Raw genomic sequence first — 25169 nt, 5'->3', positions numbered from 1 at the left:
ATCCCAGCTACTCGGGAGGCTGAGGTGGGAGAACTGCTTGAACATGGGAGGTGGAGGTGTCAGTGAGCCAAGATTGCACCACTACACTCCAGCCTGGGCAACAGAGCAAGACACTGTCTCAGGAAAAAGAAAAGAAAATATGTCATTTCTTTGTGTGTGTGTGTGTGTGTGTTTTCATCTTTTTAACATTTATTTTATTTATTTATTTATTTTGAGATGGAGTCTCCCTGTTGTCACCCAGGCTGGAGTGCAATGGTGTGATCTCCGCTCACTGCAACCTCTGCCCGCTGGCTCAAGTGATTCTCCCGCCTCAGCCTCCCGAGTAGCTGGGATTACTGGCGCCATCACACCCGGCTGATTTTTGTGTTTTTAGTAGAGATGGGGTTTCGCCATGTTGGCCAGGCTGGTCTCGAACTCCTGACCTCAAGTGATCTGCCTGCCTCAGCCTCCCAAAGTGCTGGGATGACAGGCGTGCGCCACCACACCCAGTCCATCTTTTTTTTTTTTTTTTTTTGCAATATGTCTGTGTAATAGAAACGTGTCATTTCTTATGCCCAGAGTTTCAGAGAGGAATTCACACCCATTCTGATTGCGAGATTAGTTGGAAGCCTGGATGTACCTTCAACGAACGGGAAGGAGGTGGGGTGCTTCTTTCCTCTCAGGAAGGCGCTAGAGCTAGAAGGCCTGCTCCTGACTGCCCGTGCAGGTCACCCCTCCTGTCACCTGGGTGGCGGTGGGGACCTCGGCCCATCTGCTGCACCGTGTGTGGCCGGGTGGTCCTGGACAAGCCCTTTCCCCTGAGCCAGAATCTGCGCACCTCTGGAGCACCGACTTCCGCGCCTGCTTCCCGGCAGAAAAAGCACCAGATCTGGGACCAGTTCTGTTCCCCCAGGAGCTCTTGGCATCAAGGCCAGGAAGGGGGGCTGGAGGTGTCCTGAGCTCAGCAACACCTGGGCGGCCCGGCCCCAGTCCATGTTTGGGGCTGCTGTGTCAACAGAGGCACCTGTTTGCCCAGGTCCTCCTCCCCGGGCCCTGCCCCACCTGTTCTACCCTAGAACCCCACCTGGAATCACTGCCCAACCAGTCCCCTTGTAGGGACCTGGGAGCACCCACTCTTGTGGGAGGAGGGGGCTCAAGGTGTGGCTGGGGAGGACTGGTCAGCCTCATCGTGGTGTGCAGCCCGGGGGCTTCCTGGAGGAGGTGGAAATTGAAGGGCCCTGCGGTTAGGCATGGAGCCTTTGGGTTAGGCTGGTGCAGCTGCCTGGTTGGCGTGGTTTTGGGCGGTTGGGCACGAGCTGCCCCAGGACAGCGGAGTCGGGGGCAGGGCTGGGAGGTACAGGCAGGGGCTGAGGCTTCCCTCGGGGGCGGGCCAGCCTCTCAGGGGCCAAGCTACCTCGTTAATCTCAGTCTCAAACAGAAATGAGACACCTGGGAAGAGTGTGAAACGGGCATCCCCCGTCCCACTCAGCCCACTGTGAGGACAGGACGACGCCACCCTGGGTTCAACAGTGCCCCAAATTCACGTCCCCTCAGAACGCAAGAACTTGACCTTGTCTGGAAACAGGGTCTTTGCCGACGTCATTAGTTAAGACGAGGCACTTCTGGACCAGGGTGGGCCCTAAATCCAATGACCAGAGCGCTTACAAGAAGGTGAGAAGAGGCCGGGCATGGAGGCTCACACTTTTAATCCTTGTACTTTGGGAGGAGGAGGCAGGAGGATTGCTTGAGCCCAGGAGTTTGAGACCAACCTGGGCCACACAGACCCCATCTTTACAAAAAATACAGGACACAAATTGAGGAGGGGAGAGGACAGAGACGCCTGCGGAGAGGCCAAGGCAATGATGACAGCGGTGGCAGTGGAGTGAGGCACCAACGGCCCGGGCATGCTCAGGAGCGTTGGCCACCACTGGGGAGGGGAGACAGGCACGGAATGGATTCTCCCCAGAGCCCTCGGCGGGAGCGAGGCGATGCTGACGTCTTGGCTTTGGACCTGCGTCCTCCAGAACCCTGAGGAAATCCAGTGTGTGGCGGTTGGTTGTGGGGTTGTAGACACAAACACAGATGCCCAGCCAGAGGGGCCCCACTCCTGACAGCAGCCACTCCAGAACACTCCTGCATCTTTTTTTTTTTTTTTTTTTTTTTTGAGACGGAGTCTCGCTCTGCCGCCCAGGCTGGAGTGCAGTGGCCGGATCTCAGCTCACTGCAAGCTCCGCCTCCCGGGTTCACGCCATTCTCCTGTCTCAGCCTCCCGAGTAGCTGGGACTACAGGCGCCCGCCTCGTCGCCCGGCTAGTTTTTTGTATTTTTTAGTAGAGACGGGGTTTCACCGTAGTAGCCAGGATGGTATCGATCTCCTGACCTCGTGATCCGCCCATCTCGGCCTCCCAAAGTGCTGGGATTACAGGCTTGAGCCACCGTGCCCGGCCGTTTTTTTTTTTTTTTTCTGAAATGGAGTCTCGCTCTGCCACCCAGGCTGGAGTGCAATGGCACTATCTCAGCTCACTGCAACCTCTGCCTCCCATGTTCAAGCGATTCTCCTGCCTCAGCCTCCCGAGTAGCTGGGACTACAGGCGCCCGCCACCATGCCCGGCTGATTTTTGTGTTTTTAGTAGAGACGGGGTTTCATCATGTTGAGCAGGCTGGTCTCGATCTCCTGACCTCAGATGATCCACCCTCCTCGGCCTCCCAAAGTGCTGGGATTACAGGCGTGAGCCACTGTGCGCAGCCAGATTTTTATATTTTTTTGTATAGACAGAGTCTTACTATGTTGCTTAGGCTGGTCTCAAACTCCTGGGCTCATCCTCCCACTTTGGAGGAGCTGGGACTCCAGGCCTGAGCGCACCGCCAGCTCCCATGCTGCCCATCTGCCCTCAGTGGCCTTTGGCTGGTGGACAGTGACACCCCCCAAATGCTGTGTGTTTGCTTGACCCCAGGTGGGAAAAGCCACAGCCGGATGTGCTGGGGCACATGTGTCCCTGGGGCCCTGCTCTCCTTGTCGCGTCCACGTGGAGCTGGCGCTGGCCCTGCCCGGGAAGCGGCTCTCATCCTCCCCCTCCCCCAGGGAGGTAAACCAACACCTCAGCCTTCGTTTATCTCAAAGCACACAGAGACATTTCACAGGAGGCCTAATGTCCCGCTAGTGGGCGGCGGAGGCTGCCGCCCTCATGTGCCTAATGGCGGGTAAGAGCCTCTTGAGAGCTGGCATATTGGAGCTATTGATTTTCTCCAGGAAGATCAAGATGGGATGCGTGGGCACAGCAGGCACGCTGCACTCAGAAGGGCAGCGCCTTCCTCCTGGGCCTGAGGCCCCACAGCAAGGGGAGGGAGCTGTGATCGGGGAGCTCCGTCGGGCCCGATGCTGCCCCCCACGAGAGGCACACTGGCCGCAGATGCTGGAAGTCGATTGGGCCCAGCCCCACTGCCAGGCCTCCTGTGCTCCTCAGCCTGGCCCTGGCTGCCCGCCCTACCCCAGGCAGGAAACGGGCAGGCGATGGTGTGGGATGTGTATTTCTCCACTGTCGCAGATGCCCCAGAGGCTGCCGCCCCATCCAGCCTCACCAGAAACCGCAGTCACCTGCACCTGCAGGCCTCCTGAGTCTCAGCACTCAGGGGTAGGGGACTAATTAGCTAGGGGTGAATTCATCCACCCCTCCCCCAGGGAGTCCCCATATCCCACCTTCGCCCTTCCGGCCACCCCTGCATTCCCCTTCGCTGCCCGCTTGGACCGGTGCAGTGGCACTGTCACCCCTGAGCCTCCGGCCAGCTCCCGGGGTGTCCGTGCCAGCCCCACACTGCTCTGCCCCAGTGCTTCCTCCCAATGCCTGTCTCCTCCGGTTTGTGCCCACTCTAGCATTTTCCATCCCAGACTGGGGTTTTCTCTGTGGTTTCTTGTCAGGCAGAGACGAGCATCCAGACGGCTCTGGGCAGGGTCACAGGCAGGCCCCCAGTGCCCGAGTCACAGGACGGCAGGAAAACCCAGGGCCTTGGGGCAGGAGCAGCATGCTTCTGGGGAAGCAGGTCACCCCGCTGAGGCTTTCTCCGCAGGAGCGGGGTAGCGCCAAGGTTCAGACAGCCACAGCCCCCGCCCCGCCAGCGTCCAGAGGCTCCTGCGTCCCGGCTCCTGGCCGCTGCCTCCAGCTCCAAAGCCAGCAGCGTGGCCTCTTCCATCCTCTCAGCCTCCTGCCTCCCTCCGACAAGGATCCGCCAGGTGATCTCCCGTCTCCAGGTCGTTCGCTTAGCCACACTCACGGTCCCTCAGCTGTGTGGGTGCTGGGGGTTCGGGCGCGGACATCTTGGGGCCATCACAGGGCCAGTGTTTCCAGGCTGTCCGCTCTGCGGGAACCCCTTCTGCTTCCCGAGGCTTGCCCGTCGAGCCCCCACACCCACCTCCTTCATGAGGGGCCGGGTCTCATTTCTTCACCCTCGGTGTACAGGACAGCAAGGCTGGTAACCGAGCGAGCTGGGGACCACTTGCACCCGAAGCCTGAGCTCGCCGTTTCCCGCCGCCCGCGCCCTTCAGGGCAGAACACAGGGGCCCAGGGGCCCAGGGGCCCTTCTGGGTCCTCCACTGAAGTTCCCTCGGGGTTCCTGCTGACGCCATCCCTGCTAAGACCAGCGAGGTGGAGGCTGCAGTGCCAGACCCCAGGCTGGATTGGCTCCCACCCTTCCCTCCGCAGACCCCGGCCATTGCACGGCATGCGGCAGAGGGCACTGCAGTCACTGCCAGGAGCGGCAGAACCCCCATCCTCTGCAGGTCTGGCCCTGAGGTTCTGAGCAGACCAGGGCGGACGCACCCAGGGCGCCAGGCTGGAAGCTCCCCAGATCGGTAGGGGCAGGGGCGCTATCTGGTCAGAGATGGGAGTCCAGGACCCTGAACCCTGGGCAGCCGCAGGTCCTCAATGACGGCTGGATCAGAGGGGAGCTGGTGAGGCTGGCAAAAGCCCCCCACAGCCAGGGCCTGACCAAGCACTTCAGACCTTGGAGTCTCAGGGCGGCCCCCATGAAGCCAGGAACAGAGGCCTCTACATGGTTTGGACGCTCAGGGCTGAGTATGGCCAGATGCACCTCACCTGGGGCATGGGCTCACTGGGCTGTGGGCTCACTGGGCTGTGGGGTCACCTGGGCTGAGCTCACTAGGGCATGGGCTCGGTTTCTGCCTGTGAAGGAGCAGTAAGGAGAAGCCGTAACTGGCAGCCATGCCGATGCCGTCCCTGTCCCCACTCCCAGCAGCCTCTCCTGGGACCTGCAGGTGACCCCACCTCTCACCATGAGACCCATGTGGAGGCCGCCGGCCTGCCCTCTGCAGGATCTCACTCTTTTTTTTTTTTTTTTTTTTTTTTCAGACGGAGTCTGGCTCTGTCTCCAAGCTGGAGTGCAGTGGCCGGATCTCAGCTCACTGCAAGCTCCACCTCCCGGGTTACGCCATTCTCCTGCCTCAGCCTCCTAAGTAGCTGGGACTACAGGCGCCCGCCACCTCGCCGGCTAGTTTTTTTGTATTTTTAGTAGAGATGGGGTTTCACCGTGTTAGCCAGGATGGTCTCGATCTCCTGACCTTGTGATCCGCCCGTCTCGGCCTCCCAAAGTGCTGGGATTACAGGCTTGAGCCACCGCGCCCGGCCGATCTCACTCTTAAGCTTGAACTTTTCGTTTCCTGTCCCTTCCCTCGAAGCCAGGGGTCCTGACTGCAGCCCCGGACACTGGTTGCACTGGCTGCCTGAGGCCCTCTGGGATCTCCTGCCTTCTAGGTGCCTGAGAAATTGGGGCAGGTCAGCCAGAGGTCCCCAGGTACAGAAAAGGGCTGGGCCATGTCCAAATCCCTGTGTATTGGATGCCACTAGGTGAGAGGGGCGGGTCTACCACCTGACTGGGGGATGCCTGAAGCGTAGGGTGAGGACTGGGGTGGGGAGTGGCATCCAGAACCCTCCCGGCCCCTGGAAGGTGAAGGCCCAGGAGCTGGGGGCTCAGGACAGGGAGTGTTGGGGCCAAGGCCAGGCTGGGGGCTGCTGTCCCGTCCTCAGAGCCGGAGTCCCCAGGAAGGACACTGTGGAGTCCTCCCAACCTGAGCCACTGGGGGCTGCTCCGAGGAGCATAGTGCCAAGCAGGGGCACACCTGGCGAACGCCAAGGTCAGGGACAGTCACATGTGGGCGGTGCCTGTGCAGCCTGAGCCATGTCCCCACAATGCATGGCCACCTTGAGTCTCCCAATGGGACCTCATTTGGAAATGGGGGCCGTGCAGGTGTAACTGGTGAAGCTGAGGGCACAGTGGGTGGGCGTGGGCCCTAAGTCCAGGAACAGGGTCCCCATAGGAGGGCAGAGGACACTCCCAGGGAAGACCCTGTGAGGACAGAGGCAGAGACTGGGGAGACACAACCATGAGGCAAAGAGCCACTCCTGGGGAGCCTGGGCCCGGACCTCTGGCCTCCCGCCCTGCGCTCCAGGCCGCTGGGGTTATGGTGATGGCCACGGCAGTCACAGGAAGCTAACATGGCCCCACAGTGGACCAGCTGGGGCCACCCAGGAGGAGCCAGGGAGTCAGTGGGAGTGGCAGAAGCCCTTGGGGACACTTCTCGGGGAGGCTTTCCTGGGAGCAATAGGTGAGGGGAGGGTTCCCAGCCCCCCATTCCCACCCCGGGGTGGCTGCGACTGAGGAAGGAAGGAAGGCCCCTGGGAAGAAGCCTGGGGAAGCAGGGGGTTCCTCCATTAATGATCAATTGCAAACATCTCTGAGCTCTGGGCAGGTGGACAGCGGCAGCCCAGAGGCGTCCCGGTAACCACTGGGCCAGTGGAGATGGTCACGGCTGTCCAGGAGGTCCCGATGGCCAGGGGAGCTGGGCAGGTGCCGGGCCCTGGCTGGGGGTCCCTGGGACCTCGCTCCCTTCCCCTCCCCCTTCCCCAGGGTCCTCCTGTGGCCGGGAGCACTGTTCACTCCGCTGGCTGCAAAGGGCGGATGCCCTCTAGAGAGGCCTACTCCAGAACTCAAAATAGCATGAAATTTAATTTTCCGCCTATTTGACAAGGCTGGGTCTGGGCCCCAGTCAGCAGCAGAGATAAGGGTCCCGGGGCCCGGGGGCGAGCCAGCTGCGCCCACACAAACACTCCACGGTCCCCGGGCAGGCTGTGTGCAGGTGAGGCCGGGGGTGTGCTCCCCTCCTCGGGGCCCTGGTTGCTGGGCGCTAAAGCAAACGGGCTCTATTTGCCCAGTCTGCAATGACAATGCTGTTGCCAAATATTTGCCAGCCCCTGGCGGCTGCAGAGCGCAGCTATAAATGCTCGTGTCCAGGTGGAGGGTGTGCCTGTGGATCGAGAGCTGTGGCCCCGGCCAGGTAGGAGCCAGGGCCTGGGGGAGGCGGGCGCTGCTTGGGACCACCACAGCACTGGGGACTTGGAGTCTGTGAGTCCTTCTGCCCAGGGCTCTGCGGGGACCACCCACCCCTGGGAGAGTCCCCCAGAGCGCTGGGCTGGCCCAGGGCTGGGCCGGCATCCGGGCAGACGGCCATGGGAGGGCGCTTGTGTCTGGGCTGTCCGTGAGGAGTCAGCCCCAAAGTCCAGCGCTCAGGACACTGGACGTCTCCTGCGATAGGGACCCCAGCACTTGAGTGAGATCAGGACCACAGCTGGGCCGGCCAGGTCAGGAGGCCTCATAGCTCACCTTCTGGACAGCCAGCGGGGAGACATCCTGACCCCGAGGAACACCGGTCTCAGTGCTGTGGATGCTCCCCACAGCCCTTCCCGCTCCCCGCAGCCCTCCCCCTCCCTGCAGCCATCTCCCTCCTTCCGCCCTCCTGCCACAGGCTCTGGACAAGATGGGTTCAGGCTACCTGGCCCCAGGGACACCCACGAGGAGGGGTTGGGTAGCCCTTGTCTGTGTGGTGGGCTCTACCTGGCAGCTAGCCCAGAAGAGAGCTGCACCCACCCCACAGTCCCCGCCCAGAAACCCTCCTGCCAGGCCCCTGATCCAGGTGCCTCCCTTGAGTCGTCCTGGCCAAGTGCAGTGGCCCCTGTAGCCCACCCTTCCAGGGACTTCCCACCCCAGCCGCCTTCACCATCGCAGAGACACCCCAGTTGGGGCCACTGGGGTGCTGCCTCCCGCTCCCTTGGGACTGTGACGGCCCGGAAGAACCCCAGAGGGGCTGCACAGCTCTGGCCTCAGTCATGGCTGACGCCTCCACTTTGATCAAGAGCCATGGTTCTGATCCACAGCAGCCCAACCTGGGGCCCAGCTCCGGCTCAGCAGCCCCAGCCCCCTGCCCTGGCCTGCGGGGGTCCCTGCCCACCTGCCTGGCTCTCTAGGCCCCGCCCCCAGGGACTGCCCTCTCCCGCCCAGCATCCTCCCCTCCCAAGTGACCACAATTCTAGTGTCCCCACAATGTCCGTGTCCCCAAATGCCCCCCACGACAGGACCCCACTGCTCCCATCCAGTGACCATCCTAGGCCAGCCGTCCAGCAGGTCTCAGCCCCTGGCTGGCCATGCCCCTCATGCCACAGCCATGCGGCCACAGAGCCCACCCCATCTCTCCACGCCTCACTCCAGTGGCAATCCATGCCCTCAGCAAACACAACTGGGAGCCCAGGAGCTGAGGAAGGTCTCTGGGGGAGGCCACAGATGTATGGGATCCGAGTGCAGCCATCGAGGGTGGTGGGGGCATGGCCAGGCCTGACAGGGAATCTGCCCCTCTGCCTCCCTCCCTAGCCAGCGCCTGCTGCTCCGGAGGCCCCAGAAGCGTGGGACATGCGGAGATGGCCGCCGGTGTGATCCGGACCCTGTGCGACTTCCAGCTGCCCCTGCTGCGCCACCACCCCTTCCTGCCCTCAGATCCAGAGCCCCCGGAGACTTCGGAGGAGGAGGAGGAGGAGGAGCAAGAGGAGGAGGAGGAGGAGGAGGGGGAGGAGGAGGGCGAGGGGCTGGAGGGCTGCAGCCAGATCCTCCCGAGCTCAGGCCGGGCAGAGGCCGCAGAGGAGGCAGCCCCTCAGGGTCCCAGCAGCCCCGAGATGCCGCTGCAGCTGCTACGCTTCTCAGAGCTCATCAGCGACGACATCCAGCGGTACTTTGGCCGCAAGGACAAGGCGCAGGACCCAGATGCCTGCGACGTCTACGCTGACAGCCGCCCAGCCGGCAGCACTGCCCGGGAGCTCTACTACGCGGACCTGGTGCGCCTGGCCCGCGGCGGGTCCCTGGAGGATGAGCACACCCCGGAGCCTGGGGTCTCCCAAGGGCAGGTGCGCGGGCAGGTGTGCAGGCCGGGCCTCAGCGGGGACAGGGCACAGCCCCTGGGACCCCTGGCCGAGCTCTTCGACTACGGGCTGCAGCAGTACTGGGGGTCCAGGGCGGCGGCCAGCTGGAGCCTGAGGCTGGAGCGGAAGTACGGCCACATCACCCCCATGGCCCAGAGGAAGCTGCCCCCATCCTTCTGGAAGGAGCCGGCCCCCAGCCCCCTGGGCCTGCTGCACCCGGGCACGCCTGACTTCAGCGACCTGCTGGCCAGCTGGTCCGCCGAGGCCTGTCCTGAGCTGCCCGGCAGGGGAACCCCAGCCCTGGAAGGGGCACAGCCAGCTGAGGCCTAGCGAGGCACTGGGGTTGGAGTCAGCTGGTGGCAGCGGGGCCGCCCCTGAGGCACTGGACTCTCCTCCCGTCCTCCTGGGAAGAGCCTCCTCCATCCCTCACAGCTGCCACAGGGCAAACCCAGAGGGCACCAGGGCCGGGCTGCAGTGGGAGCAGCAAGGGTGGTGCCCAGACCTGGCCACGCCCTGGCCTTCAGCCCCAGCAGAGCCCCTGGAGGGGCACAGGGATCCCCAGAGCCCAGCCCACAGAAGACGGAGCCTTGAGCTCAGGGGGCTCCACCCATCAGGACCCCCAGGGGAGGCTGAGGGGGGAGTCCCAGAGATTCCAGGTCAGCAGCAAAGGGCAATGGAGGACAGAGCCCTCCGAACCAGCCCTCCCACTGCCTGCCCACCCCACAGAGCCCTAGGGCTGAGTGGCCCGGAACCTGCAGCCCCTCCCCTGAGCCCCCTGACAGCAGGTGGCAGGGCCGGCGACCACAAGATGAGTGACGGCCTCCTTGGAGAGGCAGGAAGAGGGGCCCACTGCCCAACCAAGAGAGCAAACAAGGGCTGTCTCCTCCACAGATGCTGGAAGGTTCTTCCACTGCAGGGTGCTGGGCTGGAGTGGCTCTGAGGCAGAGCCAGGGAGCTTCCTCGGGTCCTCCTCACAACCCGGGCAGGGCGGCTCAATGGCTGTCCTGGCGGGGGCAGGCCTAGGTGCTTCTGGACAGGCCCCAGCCCAGCCCTTTCCACCCCGGGGGGCTCTGGCAGCCCTAGGGGGCCTGGCAGGGAAGGAGAGGGGCTGCTGAAGTGCTAGGAAAAGCAACAGCCTGAAGCCAGGCTGGGCTTGGGCAGGACAGGAAGAGTTGTGGAGCTCAAGAGACTGGGTCCCTCCAGCCTTGGGCACCCCCGCTGCCCGGGGCCTCGCCACCCCTCTCACCCCACAGGCCCCGGGCAGGCTGTTCGCTGGCACGCATCGGGGAACCTCAGCTCTAATGAGTACAAGGCTGGTTCGTTTATTTCTGGATAAAGAGCGAGGGTGTGAGCTGTTGCACCTGCTCCCGGCTGTGGGGCTTCTCTGGGACCCCTCCTGGCCTCCGCGGGGCCCTGAGCTTTATGAGGGAAGCCTTCCACCGCAGCCACCTGTCCGGAGATGTGGCACGTGGCCCCTGCACCCCTGCCCCACCCCCCGCAGCCCACCTGCTGCCGGCGGGCACCCAGCCCCAAACCCCGACCCTTTGGATCCAAAGGCCCAGGAGGCCGCGCCGGGATCCCTGCTGCCCACCTCACCGCCTGGTACACGCCCCAGCAGTTCACGGGCACCACCTCGCTTGGCGCCGTGTCCTTGATGAAGACGCGCAGCCTTGCCAGGGATGGCAGCACCTTCCAGCTGCCCAGCAGCATCTGCGGGCCCTCCTCACTGCGCAGCCGCAGCACGCTCTCTCGCAGGGCGGCCATCTCCTGCGTGCGCTGTGGGACGGGGATGCCCGTGTCACCCAGGAGCCAGACCTCCGGGCAGGGGACTGCCAACAGGGGGTTTATCTCCCACCGGGAGCCTGGAAGCCATTTATCTTCAGGGAAACCATGCCCATTGCCAGACACTTGGACAGACGGACACTGGCGCCTGCAGCAGGGCAGACGGGAGGTGGCAGGGCCGAGGCAGTGGGTAGGAGCTGGGCGGTGCCAGCCGGGCAGGGCCTCCTCACCAGCCGGGCCTCAGTGTTGAACCTGAGGTTCTGGATAGTCTTGCTGGCCTGGACACAGTTTTCCAGCTTCATTATTTGGTTCTGAAACTAAAGACAGTCCCAATGAAGGCACAGACAGGGCCAGTCTGCTGACGTCCTGCTGTCCCCACGGGCGCCCCCATATCTGCTTACAGCTTGGGCAGGGGCCACCCGCTGAGACGCTGGTCCTCGCACCCCCCCCGCAGGGCTTGGGACAAGCTCCGCTGAGTAAGGGGCAGCCTGAGAGTGGCCCTGCAGGGGCCTGGCCAGGGCTCAGGGCTGTTTCAGCCCTCGTGGCTGCACACGGACACCCCAGTGTGAGGGCTCCAGGCAAAGTGCCTCCACTTAGAACTTCCAGAGGCTGAGACAAGCTGGGGTGGCCCAGGGCAGCTGGGTTTGTTTTTTGTTTTCGAGACAGACTTTCGCTCTTGTCACCCAGGCTGGAGAGCAACAGTGCGATCTCAGCTCACTGCAACCTCCACCTTCCAGGTTCGAGCGATTCTCCTGCCTCAGTCTCCCAAGTAGCTAGGACTACAGGCATGCGCCACCACGCCTGGCTAATTTTTGTATTTTTAGTAGAGATGGGGTTTCTCCATGTTGGTCAGGCTGGTCTCAAACTCCCGACCTCAGGTGACCCGCCCGCCTCGGCCTCCCGAAGCGCTGGGGTTATGGATATAAGCCTCCACGCCCAGCCTCTGACAGGTGGTTTTCTGAGCAAATCCTGCCGGCTGCAAAATGCCCCCTAGGCCGGGGGTCCTGCCTCTCTGCGCGGCTGCCCCGTCTGAACCCAACGGCTCTCCCTCTCTCCCAGCTGGGTGCAGGCAGACCCGGGACTACCGTGGCCAGCTTGCCCTGCATCTCCGCGATCTTCCGCCCAGGGCTGTCTTCCTTCAGCAGCTGCACAGACGACAGCAGCGTGGCCAGCTCCTGCCGCAGGGCCCCAACCTCGAACTCCCTGTGGGCACCAGAGGCTGGGGCTGGCTGTGGGGTGTGTTTGGGGGTAGGGCCAGAACCGGGGACACAGGCTACTCCCACAGCCACCACAGGGTTAAGGGGGCTTGAGGGGGCTCAGCTCTGTCACCCCTCCAGGAGGGAGAGTTCTCGGAGGCTTCTCAGAGGCTGCCCCAGGGTGGCAGGGTGAGCTCGGTGCTGGGCTGGGCGCAGGCTCGGGGGAACGGCTCTGTCATGACACCAGGAGGCTTGTGGAGGGCAGCGTGGGGACTGGCCCCGCCCAGTGGCGGTCAGCAGAGCCCCTGCCCCTCTCCCAGGGCCCCGGAGGCTGTACCTGGCCTTGCCTTCGGCGGAAATCCTGAGGTCCGAATCACTCTTGTGGAGCAGGCACTTGTCCGAGACGCCCTCTATCTGAACACAGAGCGGGGAGAGGGCACAGTCTGGGACCAGCCTTGGCCTCGGCGCCCACACAGCGAGAGGGAGAGGACGGGCGCGGTGGGGGAGGGTCCCGCGCCAAAGGACACCGAGTCTGGCTGTGCCTTCACCCACCTGCTGGGGGAGGCCATCCACCTTCTCCCGCACCCCCCGCAGGTGCGCGGCCACCTCCTTCTGCCACCTGGCCAGGTCCTCCAGAGACTTCCTCTCTGCACCTTCCCATTCGGTCTTTGCCTGGGATACAGATGCCCAGTGAGGGACAGAGCCCAGAGAGGGAGGACAGACGGATGGATGGACAGACATGGGGAGCTCTGGGGGCAGGCAGCCCTCACCCCCACCTCCGACTCTGAGACATTTGTGCACAGGCCTGCAGGCAGCCAGGGTGGCCTGGCCAAGCACGCTCTGGAGACACACATGCCAGGCAGGGCCTGGGCAGCCGAGGGCCCGTGGGTGCTGCTCGGACCACACAGGTGCCCGAGGGAGGCAGGGCAGGCCCCAGTGGGATCCAGCCCGGAAATGCAGGGCGGCGCCCACTCGCAGCAGCACGCATGCGTCAGGGGATCAGCGGGAACTGGGGGGCGGCGCCCACGCGACGCACATTACGCCGCGGTGGACGGGGCGAAGCTCTGCGCACGAGGCCCCGAGGAGCGGGAAACGGGATGCCCGCGGGGGTTACCGCCGCAGCGGCCGCACGGTGCGTGGCTCCGTTTCCTGGAAACGTCCAGAACAGGCAGCCACCGAGACAGGCAGGGACCCGGCGGTCGCCAGGGGCAGTGGGGATGGGAGTGACCGCGGACGGGGCTGGGGTTCTTTCTGGCGGATGAATGCTCTGAAACTGAACAGACCCACGGAACTCACGGAACTGTACGCGCTCACGGGGGAACCGTGTGGGGAGTGAGTCCGTTTCAATAGAGCTGTTACAAAGTGAACAAGAGCAGGAGGGGTGGAGGCCGCTTGTCTGTCCCTCTGTGACTGCCCGCATGGCTGGGCCGTGGGCCGAGGCTGCTCAGCCGCCCTGCCCCACACAGGAGCCTCTGGGGCTCGGGGTCTCCCGGGCCCTGGGGACAGTCGCTGGGTGGGATGGGAGGCTTGGGACCGGCCTGTCCGGCCTCTCCCCTGGGGGCAGTGGTGGGCTGAGAGCCGGCGCGGTGGGGACCCTCCATAGCCCTGCCTGCCCTCCGCTGCCTGGCGCACCTCCGACAGCCTGAGGCCCAGCATCTGCTCCTGCAGATCCAGCCGGCTGCTCAGAGCCGGGAGGCGGCCACTCAGCTCCTTTAACTGCCCGGCCAGCTGCGCCACCGATGCCTCCAGAGCCCGGTGTTTCTCTCGGAGCTGAAGGGGGACAGGTGGGTGCGGGGAGGCCTGGCTGAGCGCCCATCCTGTGTGCATGGGGGACCCCGTTGGGGACGTGTTGCGCTACCCCCTCACCAGCACCAGCTCGCCATGCATCTCCTGCCGGGCCAGCTCGCGGGCCAGCTGTGCGGCCTCCAGGTTCTCCTGCACATAGGCAGCCAGCTCCCCGGCCCGGCTCTCCTCCAAGCGCCCCTTGGCATCCCTAGGGGTTGGGGGACACACAGATGCCCTCAGCAGAGCCTGCCCACCCCTCAGCCCTGGGCTAGGGAGGGAAGCTTGGCTGCTGGCTCCGGAACCTCCCAGGAGACCCTGGGATCGGAAGATGGGGTGCGGTCACAGTGCCACCACGACGGGTTCACTCCCCACGGCCACAGCTGAGTGCCCCGGGAGAGCCGGCTAGGTGAGGGATGGGAGGCCCCACGGGAGCACGGGAGGGAGGAGGGGCTGCGGCCCTCGGGGTCAAGCACTCTGCTCCGGGGAGGCAAAGTCATTCCCTGCTGAGTCGGCCACCGCGGCCCCCTCCTGAGTGGGACATGGGGGTCTCCCCACCTGACAGCACCTGAGGCCCCAGGACACCCACCAGGCCTTCGCCTCGGCCAGCAGGACGCGGTTCAGCGATGCCTGGTTCTGCTGCACGAACTTGGTCAGCTGGGCCACGGCTGCATCCAGGCCCTGGCACTGCTCCAGGAGGTGGCTCTCCTGCCAAGGGGTGGAGGCCGCCCTGAGACCCACACCCCAGCCCCGGCCCCACCTGTCCGCCGCCCGCCCGGCCCCACCTCATGCTGCCCCTGTAGGGCCCGCAGGCGCTCCTCCATCAGCCCCCGAAGCTTCTCCCACCGGCTCTCCAGCTCGCCCCGAAGGCTGCCCTCCAGCCTCAGCCGCGAGCTCTCCGAGGCCTTCATTCTCTGTGGTGAGACCCCACTGTCAGCCGCAGGTCTGCGTCTGGAAAGTGGGGCGGGGCAGGGCGGGCGCAGGCAGGCTCCCACCTTCTCCAGGGCCAGGAAGCTCTTCTGCAGGAAGCCGCACAGCTTGGCCTCCCTCTTCAGGAAGCGCAGGCTCACCTCTTCACCGAGCTTGGTCACCTGGGCCTGGGGCGGAGGCATATTGTCCGGTGTGCAGCCTCTGCTGGACACGCAGCCCGTCCCCCTTCTGCCCGTGGTCTCCATCAGAGTTGGGGTCCCCTGCTGTCCCCGAGCCCAGCAGAGCCAGGCTCGCCACACCCTCAGCCGGAAGAAAGCTGACCCAGTGCTATAGAAGGCATGGGTTCGTGAAGCACTGGAAGGTCATGCTCACGTGGGGACCAGACACACTTGCCACCCACCACCGAAGCCGCCCAGGGAAGGCTTCCCAGCCACCACCAGGCCCCAACAGGGAAGCAGGGATGTCATACGGGTGTCCCCATGCACAGGGAGCCAGGCAAGCTGGGCAGAGCCTCGGGGCCTTGTCTCCACCCCAACAGCTGCTTTCCTGCTGCAGAGGGTCTGAAGGTGAGGGGAGAAGGGAGGTGCAGCTGACCCAGTCCCTGTGTCTCATACACCCAAAGGGCAGGCAGGCGGCACAGGCCCTTCGTCAGCCACAGAGAGGCGCCACCCGGGAAGCTTCCTCTCTGGTCAAGCCCCTGCTGGTCTCCTGCCCCCCAGGAAGCCGCCTTAGAGTAGATATTTTTCTGTAAAAAGCCAGATGGTACAAGTTCCACCCTCGTGGGATCTCTGTTGTAACCCTCTCAGCATGGCGGTTATAGCCCCCTCAGGAGACATTGACAACATGTAAAAAATGTTCCTGTGTGCCAATAAAACTTTATTTACAAAAACAAGCAGTGGCTGGCACAATGACTCACACCTGTAATCCCAGCACTTTGGGAGGCCAAGGCGGGTGGATCACCTGAGGTCAGGAGTTCAAGACCAGCCTGGCCAACATGGTGAAACCCTGTATCTACTAAAACTACAAAAATTAGCCAGACATGGATAGCTGTCTGTAATCCCAGCTACTCTGGAGGCTGAGGCAGGAGAATCACTTGAACCCAGGAGATGGAGGTTGCAGTGAGCCGAGATCAGGCCACTGTACTCCAGCCTGGGTGACAGAGCGAGACAGTCTGGGAAAAAAATAAATTAAAATAAAGGCCAGGCATGGTGGCTCACGTCTGAAATCCCAACACTTTGGGAGGCCAAGGCAAGTGGATCACGAGCTCAGGAGATCGAGACCATCCTGGCTAACATGGTGAAACCCTGTCTCTACTAAAAATATAAAAAAATTAGCCGGGCATGGTGGTGGGCACCTGTAGTCCCAGCTACTCGGGAGGCTGAGGCAGGAGAATGGCATGAACCCAGGAGGCGGAGCTTACAGTGAGCCAAGATCGTGCCACTGCACTCCAGCCTGGGTGACAGAGCGAGACTCCATCTCAAAAAAGAAAAAGAAAAGAAAACTTTTTGGGAGGCTGAGGCAGGAGGATCATTTGAGCCCAGGAGTTTCAGACCATCCTGGGCAACACAGTGAGACCTCATCTCTACAAAACATCAGCCAGGCGGGCTGGGTGCCGTGGTTCACGCCTGTCATCCCAGCACTTTGGGAGGCCGAGGCAGGCGGATCACGAGGTCAGGAGATCGAGACCATCCTGGCTAACACGGTGAAACCCCATCTCTACTAAAAATACAAAAAAATTAACCAGGTGTGGTGTCAGGTGCCTGTAGTCCCAGCTACTTGGGAGGCTGAGGCAGGACAATGGCGTGAACCTGGGAGGCGGAGCTTGCAGTGAGCTGAGATCGCACCACTGTACTCCAGCCTGGGTGACAGAGCGAGACTCCATCTCAAAAGAAAAAAAAAAAAAATAGCCAGGTATGGTGGCATGCACCTGCAGTCCTAGCAACTTGGAAGGCTGAGGCAGGAGGATCACTTGAGCCTGGGGGGTTGAGGCTGCAGTGAGCTGTGATCGTAGCACTGCACTCCAGCCTGAGCAACCAGGCAATACCCCGTCTCAAAACCAGAGATGAAGGTCGGCCTGGCTCTGGCCCTAGAGAGCACTCAGACACCCAGGCTCAGGGAAAGGCAGACGCCCTCGTGAGCGGCAGCACCCCCACACCTGGCACCTCAGGAATCCTCAGCCCAGCACCTCTGCCTGCTCCACACAGCCGCTCAATAACTTCCCAAAGGGCAGTGAGAGGGAGGCTGCCGGCTCCAGGTAGCAGAGCTATGTGGGTGACAGCTGGGGCGCCCCGGCAATCGTGGCCCTGCACCCAGCGTACTGCCTGATGCGCACGGGAGCTGGCTGCAGTCCCCGGGTCTCTATTTGTGGAGCTCAGACCTGAGTTGCTGAAATGTGCGGCTGCCCGGTCCCCTCCCAACCCATAGCGGAGGCCCCTGCTGAGGCCACAGCGGGAGGGGGAGCCGCTCTGGCCCTATGGGTGGGACCCCGGGTTCTAGTTCCTCATGTCGAGGAAGGGGAACTCCGCTTTGCGTGTAGGGAAAGGTGGAGCCTGAAAGTGGCCGTGGAAGGGGCTTCAGGGCTGGGTGCAATCTGTTGATCCAGGCAGGTGCTGGCTGTGTGGGGAGGGGTGGAGGCGGCAGGACACAGACAGCTTCCTGGGACAAAGGACACCCAGATGCGCAGCTGCCGGCCCCACGTGGCGACTCAGCTTTCTATTTTTTGAGATGGGGTCTTGCTGTGTTGCCCAGGCAGGTCTTGACTTCCCAGGCACAAGTGATCCTCCTGCCTCGGCCTGCCAAACTGCTGGGATTACAGGCGTGTGCCACTCCACATGGCCTGAGCTTTTGTTTTGTTTTGTTTTTTGAAACGGCATCTCACTCTGTCACCAGGCTGGAGTGCAGTGGCGTGATCTCGGCTCACTGCAACCTCCTCCTCCTGGGTTCAAGCGATCCTCCTGCCTCAGCCTCCCGAGTAGCTGGGACTACAGGCGCCTGCCAGCACGCCCGGCTAATTTTTTGTATTTTTAGTAGAGATGGAGTTTTGCCATGTTGGCCAGGCTGGTCTCGAACTCTTGACCTTGTGATCTGCCTGTCTCAGCCTCCCGAAGTGCTGGGATTACAGGCGTGAGCCACTGCGCCCGACTGGCCTAAGCTTTTGAAATCGGGCATGTATGGCTGAGGAACTGAGTTTTAAATCGTCTACAGCTGTAGCTGATTTCAATGGACATGGCCACGTGTCCTCCTCGGTCCTCTGGGCGGCCCCCACCGAAGGCTGGGCCTGGTGGTACCTGCATCCTGGCCACCTCCAGGTCTACCCTCCGGCTGCTGTCCTCCTGGTTCTTCTGCAGGGCGCCGCAGGCCACCTCCCGGCCCTGCTCCTCCTGCTGCAGCAAGTCAGTAAGCTTGGCCAGCCTAGAGAAACCGGCTGCAGTCACACCAGCCCAGCTGGCCAGAGAACCCAGCAGCGTGAGGCTGACCCACAGGCTGGCCAGGCAGGAGGTGTACAACCCCCACCCCCTGCCCCCAGGAAAACAGAGGAACGAGAAACACAGCACTGGTGGCGGGGAAGGGCTGCTGCGAGTCTCTTCCCCACGGAGGGTCCGCAGCGGGCCCAGGCTCCCAGACACTGAGGGCGGGAGCCCCGCTGGGTCACTGGGGACACACGGCAGGGGTACCCGTGTCTTGGCTCGGCCAGGGACTCTCAAACGACCCCACGCAAGCTCCAGAGCCAGCTGCGGGTGGTGGGCGCCCACCTGAGGCCGGCCTCCTGCTCGGCGCCCCTTCTCTCTGCCTCCTGCTGTGCCTGCCTCCTCCTGAGCTGAGTCAAGGCTTCCCGGACCTCCACCAGCCTGGGACACAACAAGCCACTCCCGAGAAGCCCAAGGCTGAGCAGCCTCTGGGGGCTATGGGTCTGGCCAAGGGGCCCCTGCGGCCACCTCCCACGGCTTTCCTGGGCCTCTGAGGGCCGCCCAGGCACATACAAACCCGGCCCTTTCTAGCTGGACATGGATGTGTATCCCTTACTCCGGTGACGCGCGGGAGATGTGGATCCCCCAACGCACCTGCCACTGCTTTCTCCCCTCACCGTCCCCCCCGCCCCAGAGCTGTGCCCCTGGGTGTGTGGGAGGTACCTTTTGTCCAGGGCTTGCATCTGGTTCTGGAGACCAGAGAACTACGAGGAGGAAGAGGAGGCTGTGGGCTGGACCTAGGCCCGGGTCTGGCACCTGCCCCTGGAGTCCACCCAGCTCTGGCACCACTGGCCCCTGGGAGCTCTGGGCCTGGACAGCAGGGGTGAGCTGGGCTCCAGGCCCAGAAGCAGCTGCCCCCAACACCCAGGAAAGGGGCCGCTCGACCTGCGGGTGGGGGATCCGCTCACCTCAGGTGCCTCCGTCTCAGGGGCCTGGGCTGCCGGCCGCACCTCCTGCTGCAGCTGCCTCAGCTCTGAGCCCTGTAGCTGCATGCGAGCCCGCACCTGGAGCAGCTCCCGCAGCAGGCTCCGTGTGGTGCGCTCACAGCGCTGCTTGTGCTCCCGCAGGCACGCCACCTCGGCCTGCAGCTCCACCACCCTGGCCAGGGCGAGAGAGGGCGAATCTGGTGGTGACCGCTGTGGAGACAGAGGCAGAGGCAGAGGCGCCGGCGGCGGCGGTGTGGTCCTCCCGCCCCAGCGACCCCCGCAGGGCTCACCACTGCTCCAGCTGGTTCCAGCGTTTGGCGGTGTCCTGCTCAGGGACAGAGGCCGTGGATGGCGGGTGGCTGGACTCATACCTCTCCGAGAGCTCCTCCAGGCTCAAGGTCTCGGGGCCGGCCAGGTCTCCTGCCAGGAGGAGCCCCAGGTCTTCCAGGGTGAGGGCGCCCAGCTGGGAAGGGGCCGATGCCCCTGAGGGGCCACTGTCGGCCGGCTCTACAAGGAGGCGTCTTGGGAGTTCGCCCCTTGGGGTCCGGCTCCCACTGGAGCTTACGGGAACGGGGTCCCAAACCCCTGCAGGACCCTTGCCCACCACCCAGAGCTCAACGCATCTCCCTGGGTCACACAGGATCCAGAGGGGCTTGGCTCAGAGAAGTCCAGGGCCCTGCCTGAAGACACACAGCACTGGGCGGCAGAAACACGCAGCACCTCACCTGGCCGGCTTGTGGGAGCCCGGGGTCAGAAGCAGAGCGGTCTCCACCCTCACACCTGTGGCAGGCCCCTCCCCGGGCCCGCTCCTCCACTCCGCCCTCAGCTCTGGCTCACCTGACGTGGCTGCTGGGCTGCACCGGCCACTCTGCCCGTGGCTGTGGCCTGGGCCTGGGGCCTCTGAGGTTGCCCAGAGCTGGGCACAGGCTGGGGGGTCACGGGCCGGAGGAAGTCCCGTGAAAGCTCTGGGCCTTGAGGGACGAGCTGCTGCCGTCGTCTGGCTGCCTTCCCAGGGACCGTGGTCCATAGAGGGACAGATAATATATTGGCACTAAAAAGGACGGTGCTGCACCACAGCTCTACTCAGGGGAGCCCCTAAAAGACAGCAATAAAGAGAAATTCTCCCAGTGAGTAGAGTTGAGAATAGTGTATTTATTTGTTCATTCACTCTGGATGGAGGGATAAATGGGCTGAGATTTCACTTCCAGTGTTGAGGGCTTTGGTTAATCAGGGCCCTGGGGCCGGATGCGGGGGATCACTTGAGCTCAGGAGGGCGGAACCAGCCTGGCCAACTTAGTGAAACCCATCTGTACTAAAAAAATACAAAACTAGCCGGGCGTGGTGGCTCACGCCTGTAGTCCCAGCTACTCAGGAGGCCTGAGGCAGTAGGATCGCTTGAACCCGGGAGGCGGAGGTTGCAGTGAGCCGAGATCACGCCACTGCACTCCAGCCTCGGTGACAGAGTGAGACTCTGTCTCAAAACAAACAAACAAACAAAAAATTAGCTGAGTTGGCCGGGCATGGTAGCTCATGCCTGTAATCCCAGGACTTTGGGAGGCCAAGGTGGGCGGATCACCTGAGGTGAGAAGTTTGAGAGTAGCCTGGCCAACGTGGCAAAACTCTGCCTCTACTAAAAATATAAAAATTACCTGGGCATGGTGGCGAGTGCCTGTAATCCCAGCTACTCTGGAGGCTGAGGCTGGAGAATCTCTTGAGCCCAGGAGGCAGAGACTGCAGTGAGCTGAGATCGTACCACTGCTCTACAGCCTGGGCGACAAGTGTGAAACTTCATTTCAAAATAAATAAATAAAAAAAATAAAGTTAGCTGCGTGTGGTGGCCTGAGCATGTGGTCCTAGCTACTCAGGAGGATTGCTTGAGCCCGGGAGGTTGAGGCTGCAGTGAGCCCTGTTTTTACCACTGCACTCTAGCCTAGGTGACAGAGTTTGTCTTAAAAAAAAAAAAAAAAAGTCATCATAGGATCCCATACAATGTTGCTCAGAACAGGGACTCTTTTCATGGCAAAGAAAGTACAACAGAGAGCATGGCCGTAAAATCCACTGGTCTTTTCACGTTCCCCATCATCTAAAGCTATTGCTAACAGAATTGGAGTGGCCTATTCAACGTTCACCATAGCCATCAGGTTGGAGATCATCCCCTTTGGGTTTCGGGTACTGTCCTCCATGATATATTTATGTGCTGAACTCATGCTGATATGTATTCAAAATGGTTAGAATACACGAGTCTGGGAACAAATGGTAAAGGTAGGATTTGCTATACTCACTTGGGAAATAGAAAGCTTGAATTTAAAGCTATAACTTCCATCTTGGTCTCTTTAGACTTCTTTTTTTTTTTTTTTTTCATTTATTTATTTATTTAGAGATGGAGTCTCGCTCTGTTGCCCAGGCTAGAGTGCAATGGCACTATCTTGGCTCACTGCAGCCTCCACTTCCCGGGTTCAAGTGATTCTTCTGCCTACTTTAGCCTCCAGAGTGGCTGGGATTACAGGTACCCGCCACCACGCCCGGCTAAATTTTTTGTAGTTTTAGTAGAGACAGGGTTTCATCAGGTTGGCCAGGCTGGTCTTGAACTTCTGATGTCAGTTGATCCACCTGCCTCGGCCTCCCAAAGTGCTGAGATTACAAGTGTGACCCACCAGGCCTGTCTGCAACAACTCTCTTGGGCAATTGGACAGAAAATGAATAGACTCCCTTAGGTCAATTAGATGTGTCAAAGGTGACAGAGTCCTATAGTTATAGAACAAGATGACCTGAGATGGGGCCGTGGGAGTGGAAGATGCTTGCTCCAATACTGGGAATACGAAGTAAAGCAGCTTGGTCTGATCTGAGGTGTACCAAATAAGAATAAGCCTGAGGTTTGACACTGATGGCAATAATTGCCAGGATCAGTCATTCAGGCTAGTCGTTCTTTTTGTAATCTCCTCTGTACTATTATTAAATGAGATCCGGCCGGGCACGGTGGCTCAAGCCTGTAATCCCAGCACTTTGGGAGGCCGAGACGGGCGGATCACGAGGTCAGGAGATCGAGACCATCCTGGCTAACACAGTGAAACCCCGTCTCTACTAAAAAAATACCAAAAAACTAGCCGGGTGCGGTGGCGGGCGCCTGTAGCCCCAGCTACTTGGGAGGCTGAGGCAGGAGAATGGCGGGAACCCGGGAGGCGGAGCTTGCAGTGAGCTGAGATCCGGCCACTGCACTCCAGACTGTGGGGCCTGGCCAAGGCCAGTGGCCTATCTCTTGAAACAACTGGGCAGAGTTTCCAAAGGCCGGCCCCCAGGTCTAAGGGCCCTAGCAGAAAAGGCCCTGTTAGCACAAGAAGCAGATAGACTAACCCTTAGGCAAAACCTGAATATAAAGGCTCCCCATGCTGTGGTAACTTTAATAAATACCAAAGGACATCATTGGTTAACAAATGCTAGATTAGGGCCGGGCGCGGTGGCTCAAGCCTGTAATCCCAGCACTTTGGGAGGCCGAGACGGGCGGATCATGAGGTCAGGAGATCAAGACCATCCTGGCTAACACGGTGAAACCCCGTCTCTACTAAAAAATACAAAAACTAGCCGGGCGAGGTGGCGGGCGCCTGTAGTCCCAGCTACTCGGGAGGCTGAGGCAGGAGAATGCCGTAAACCTGGCAGGCGGAGCTTGCAGTGAGCTGAGGTCCGGCCACTGCACTCCAGTCCGGTGGACGGAGTGAGACTCCGCCTCAAAAAAAAAAAAAATAATAATAATCACTAATAAAACCGGCAGAGCCTTGACTATTCTGGCCCAGCAAGAAACTCTAATGAGAAATGCTATCTATCAAAATAGATTAGCTCTCAACTACTTGCTAGCAGCTGAAGGAGAGATCTGCAGGAAATTTAACCTTACTAATCGCTGCCTACACATAGATAATCAAGGGCAAGTAGTTAAGACATAGAGATACGACAAAACTGGCACATGTGCGTGTGCAAGTGTGGCATGGGTTTGATCCTGGGGCCACGTTTGGAAAATGGTTCCTAGCACTAGGAGGATTTAAAACTCTTACAATAGGAGTTATAATAATAATAGGAACCTGCCTACTGCTCCCTTGTTTGCTACCTGTACTTCTTCGAATGATAAAAAGCTTCATTGCTACCTTAGTTCACCAAAATGCCTCAGCACAAATGGACTATAGAAATCACTATCAATCTGTCTTGCAAGAAGACAGGGGTAGTGAAAATGAAAGTGAGAACTCGCACTAATAAAATGAGCAAGAGTCTCAAAAGGGGGGACTAAGGGAGGAGCTCACCCCTCATATTGTCTTATGACCAATTTCTGCCTAAGAAAGAAGAAGTAAAAACCAAAAGGCAGAAATGAAATCCACAGGTAGACAGCCGGGTGCCGCACCCTGGGCCTGGTACTTAAAGATTGACCCCTGACCTAACCGGTTCTGTTATCTATAGATTACATTGTATAGAAATGCACTGTGAAAATCCCTATCTTGTTTTGTCCCGATCTAATTACCAGTGCATGCAGCCCCCAGTCACGTGCCCCCTGCTTGCTCAGTCAGTCACGACCCTCTCACATGCACCCCCTTAGAGCTGTGAGCCCTTAACAGGGACAGGAAGCTCACTCCGGGAGCTCCGCTCTTGAGACTGAAGTCTTCCCTACGCCCCCGGCCGAATAAACCCCTTCCTTCTATAACTCGCTGTCTGAGGAGATTTCTCCGCCACTCGTCCTGCTACAAGACTCCAATTTCCTGGAGGGATCCAGGAGACCCAGCCCCATGCGGCCCCCGCCGAGCTGGCGGGGATTGCAACGTCGGGGTCGTGGCGGTTCCCGGAGCCCTGGAGTTCAGGCGCGCGGCCCTGGAGCGTCAGCCCCTCCCCCTGGGCACATCAGCCCCTCCCCGCGGACGCATCAGCCCCTCCCCCTGGGCACGTCAGCCCCTCCCCGCGGATGCGTCAGCCCCTCCCCCTGGGCACATCAGCCCCTCCCCGCGGATGCGTCAGCCCCTCCCCCTGGGCACATCAGCCCCTCCCCCTGGACACATCAGCCCCTCCCCGCGGGCACATCAGCCCCTCCCCCTGGGCACGTCAGCCCCTCCCTACGGACGCATCAGCCCCTCCCCCTGGACACGTCAGCCCCTCCCCGCGGACGCATCTGCCCCTCCCCCTGGGCACATCAGCTCCTCCCCGCGGACGCGTCAGCCCCTCTTCCTGGGCACATCAGCCCCTCCCCGCGGATGCGTCAGCCCCTCCCCCTGGGCACGTCAGCCCCTCCCTACGGACGCGTCAGCCCCTCCTCCTGGGCACATCAGCCCCTCCCCGCGGATGCGTCAGCCCCTCCCCCTGGGCACGTCAGCCCCTCCCTACGGACGCGTCAGCCCCTCCCCCTGGGCACGTCAGCCCCTCCCCCCGGCGTCCCTCGGGTCACCTGCGCAGACCCGGGTCTTCCGCTCACCGCCATCACTGCCAGTGGTTCAGGACTGTAGTGAAGGTGCAGACGCCCAAGTCACAGCTCAGTAATACTGGAGCCTCTGGCGTCCCTGGGCTTCTCCAAATGAGTGGCGTTCCTGGACCCACCATGACTCAGCCGCTTCCGCTCTGGCCTCAGCGGTGCTCTGGCCTCTGCCCGCGAAGCCCCGCCGCCTTCCCACTGCCCCGGGGGGCCCTTAGGTGACCTTCCAAGCCCCTGACAAGGTTTGGCAGCTTGATCGAGGGTCCCTGAGCTCCAGTGCTTAGGCCCTGCAAGGCCCTGCTCTGTACATTGAGAAGCTGAGGTCTCCGCATAGGAGAGTATTCCTCACCCTGCGATGCAAGGAGGAAGTTAGTCTCAGATTGAGGCAACTGAGGCCTGGGACAGCCGCGGGTCCTG

The 25169-nt window shown here is 61.6% G+C and overlaps 2 protein-coding genes across 8 annotated transcripts; one reads left to right on the top strand and one right to left on the bottom strand.

The window, feature by feature from the left end:
• The first annotated feature begins 8137 nt into the window (after window positions 1-8137).
• PERCC1 (proline and glutamate rich with coiled coil 1) lies at window positions 8138-10543 on the top strand. The gene has a single exon (XM_033236276.1). The coding sequence runs from the start codon at window positions 8645-8647 to the stop codon at window positions 9560-9562; it is 918 nt and encodes a 305-aa protein (XP_033092167.1). The 5' UTR covers window positions 8138-8644; the 3' UTR covers window positions 9563-10543.
• On the bottom strand, window positions 10452-24161 carry CCDC154 (coiled-coil domain containing 154). Of its 7 annotated transcripts, none has more exons than XM_033236272.1 (18): window positions 23926-24161; window positions 20153-20410; window positions 19606-19822; window positions 19298-19487; window positions 19053-19093; window positions 18675-18770; window positions 18210-18333; window positions 14988-15089; window positions 14778-14906; window positions 14582-14700; window positions 14077-14203; window positions 13843-13980; window positions 12763-12882; window positions 12548-12624; window positions 12100-12217; window positions 11245-11325; window positions 10824-11008; window positions 10452-10681 (listed from the first exon to the last, which is right to left on the bottom strand). In XM_033236272.1, exons 2-18 carry the CDS (start codon window positions 20340-20342, stop codon window positions 10555-10557), a joined length of 2181 nt encoding a protein of 726 aa, XP_033092163.1. In that variant the 5' UTR covers window positions 20343-20410; window positions 23926-24161; the 3' UTR covers window positions 10452-10554. The 7 variants fall into 7 exon arrangements, with proteins under 7 accessions (XP_033092163.1, XP_033092160.1, XP_033092164.1 ...); XM_033236269.1 differs by having other exon boundaries at window positions 11245-11331; window positions 23926-24160; XM_033236273.1 differs by having other exon boundaries at window positions 11245-11331; window positions 19606-19735; window positions 23926-24160.
• Window positions 24162-25169: the final 1008 nt, after the last annotated feature.

The sequence above is a fragment of the Trachypithecus francoisi genome, unplaced genomic scaffold, assembly GCF_009764315.1.
Source record: "Trachypithecus francoisi isolate TF-2019V2 unplaced genomic scaffold, Tfra_2.0 Lachesis_group15, whole genome shotgun sequence".
Taxonomy (NCBI): domain Eukaryota; kingdom Metazoa; phylum Chordata; class Mammalia; order Primates; family Cercopithecidae; genus Trachypithecus; species Trachypithecus francoisi.
Note: the sequence above shows the minus strand (reverse complement) of the source record. Positions and strands in the feature narration are given on the sequence as shown.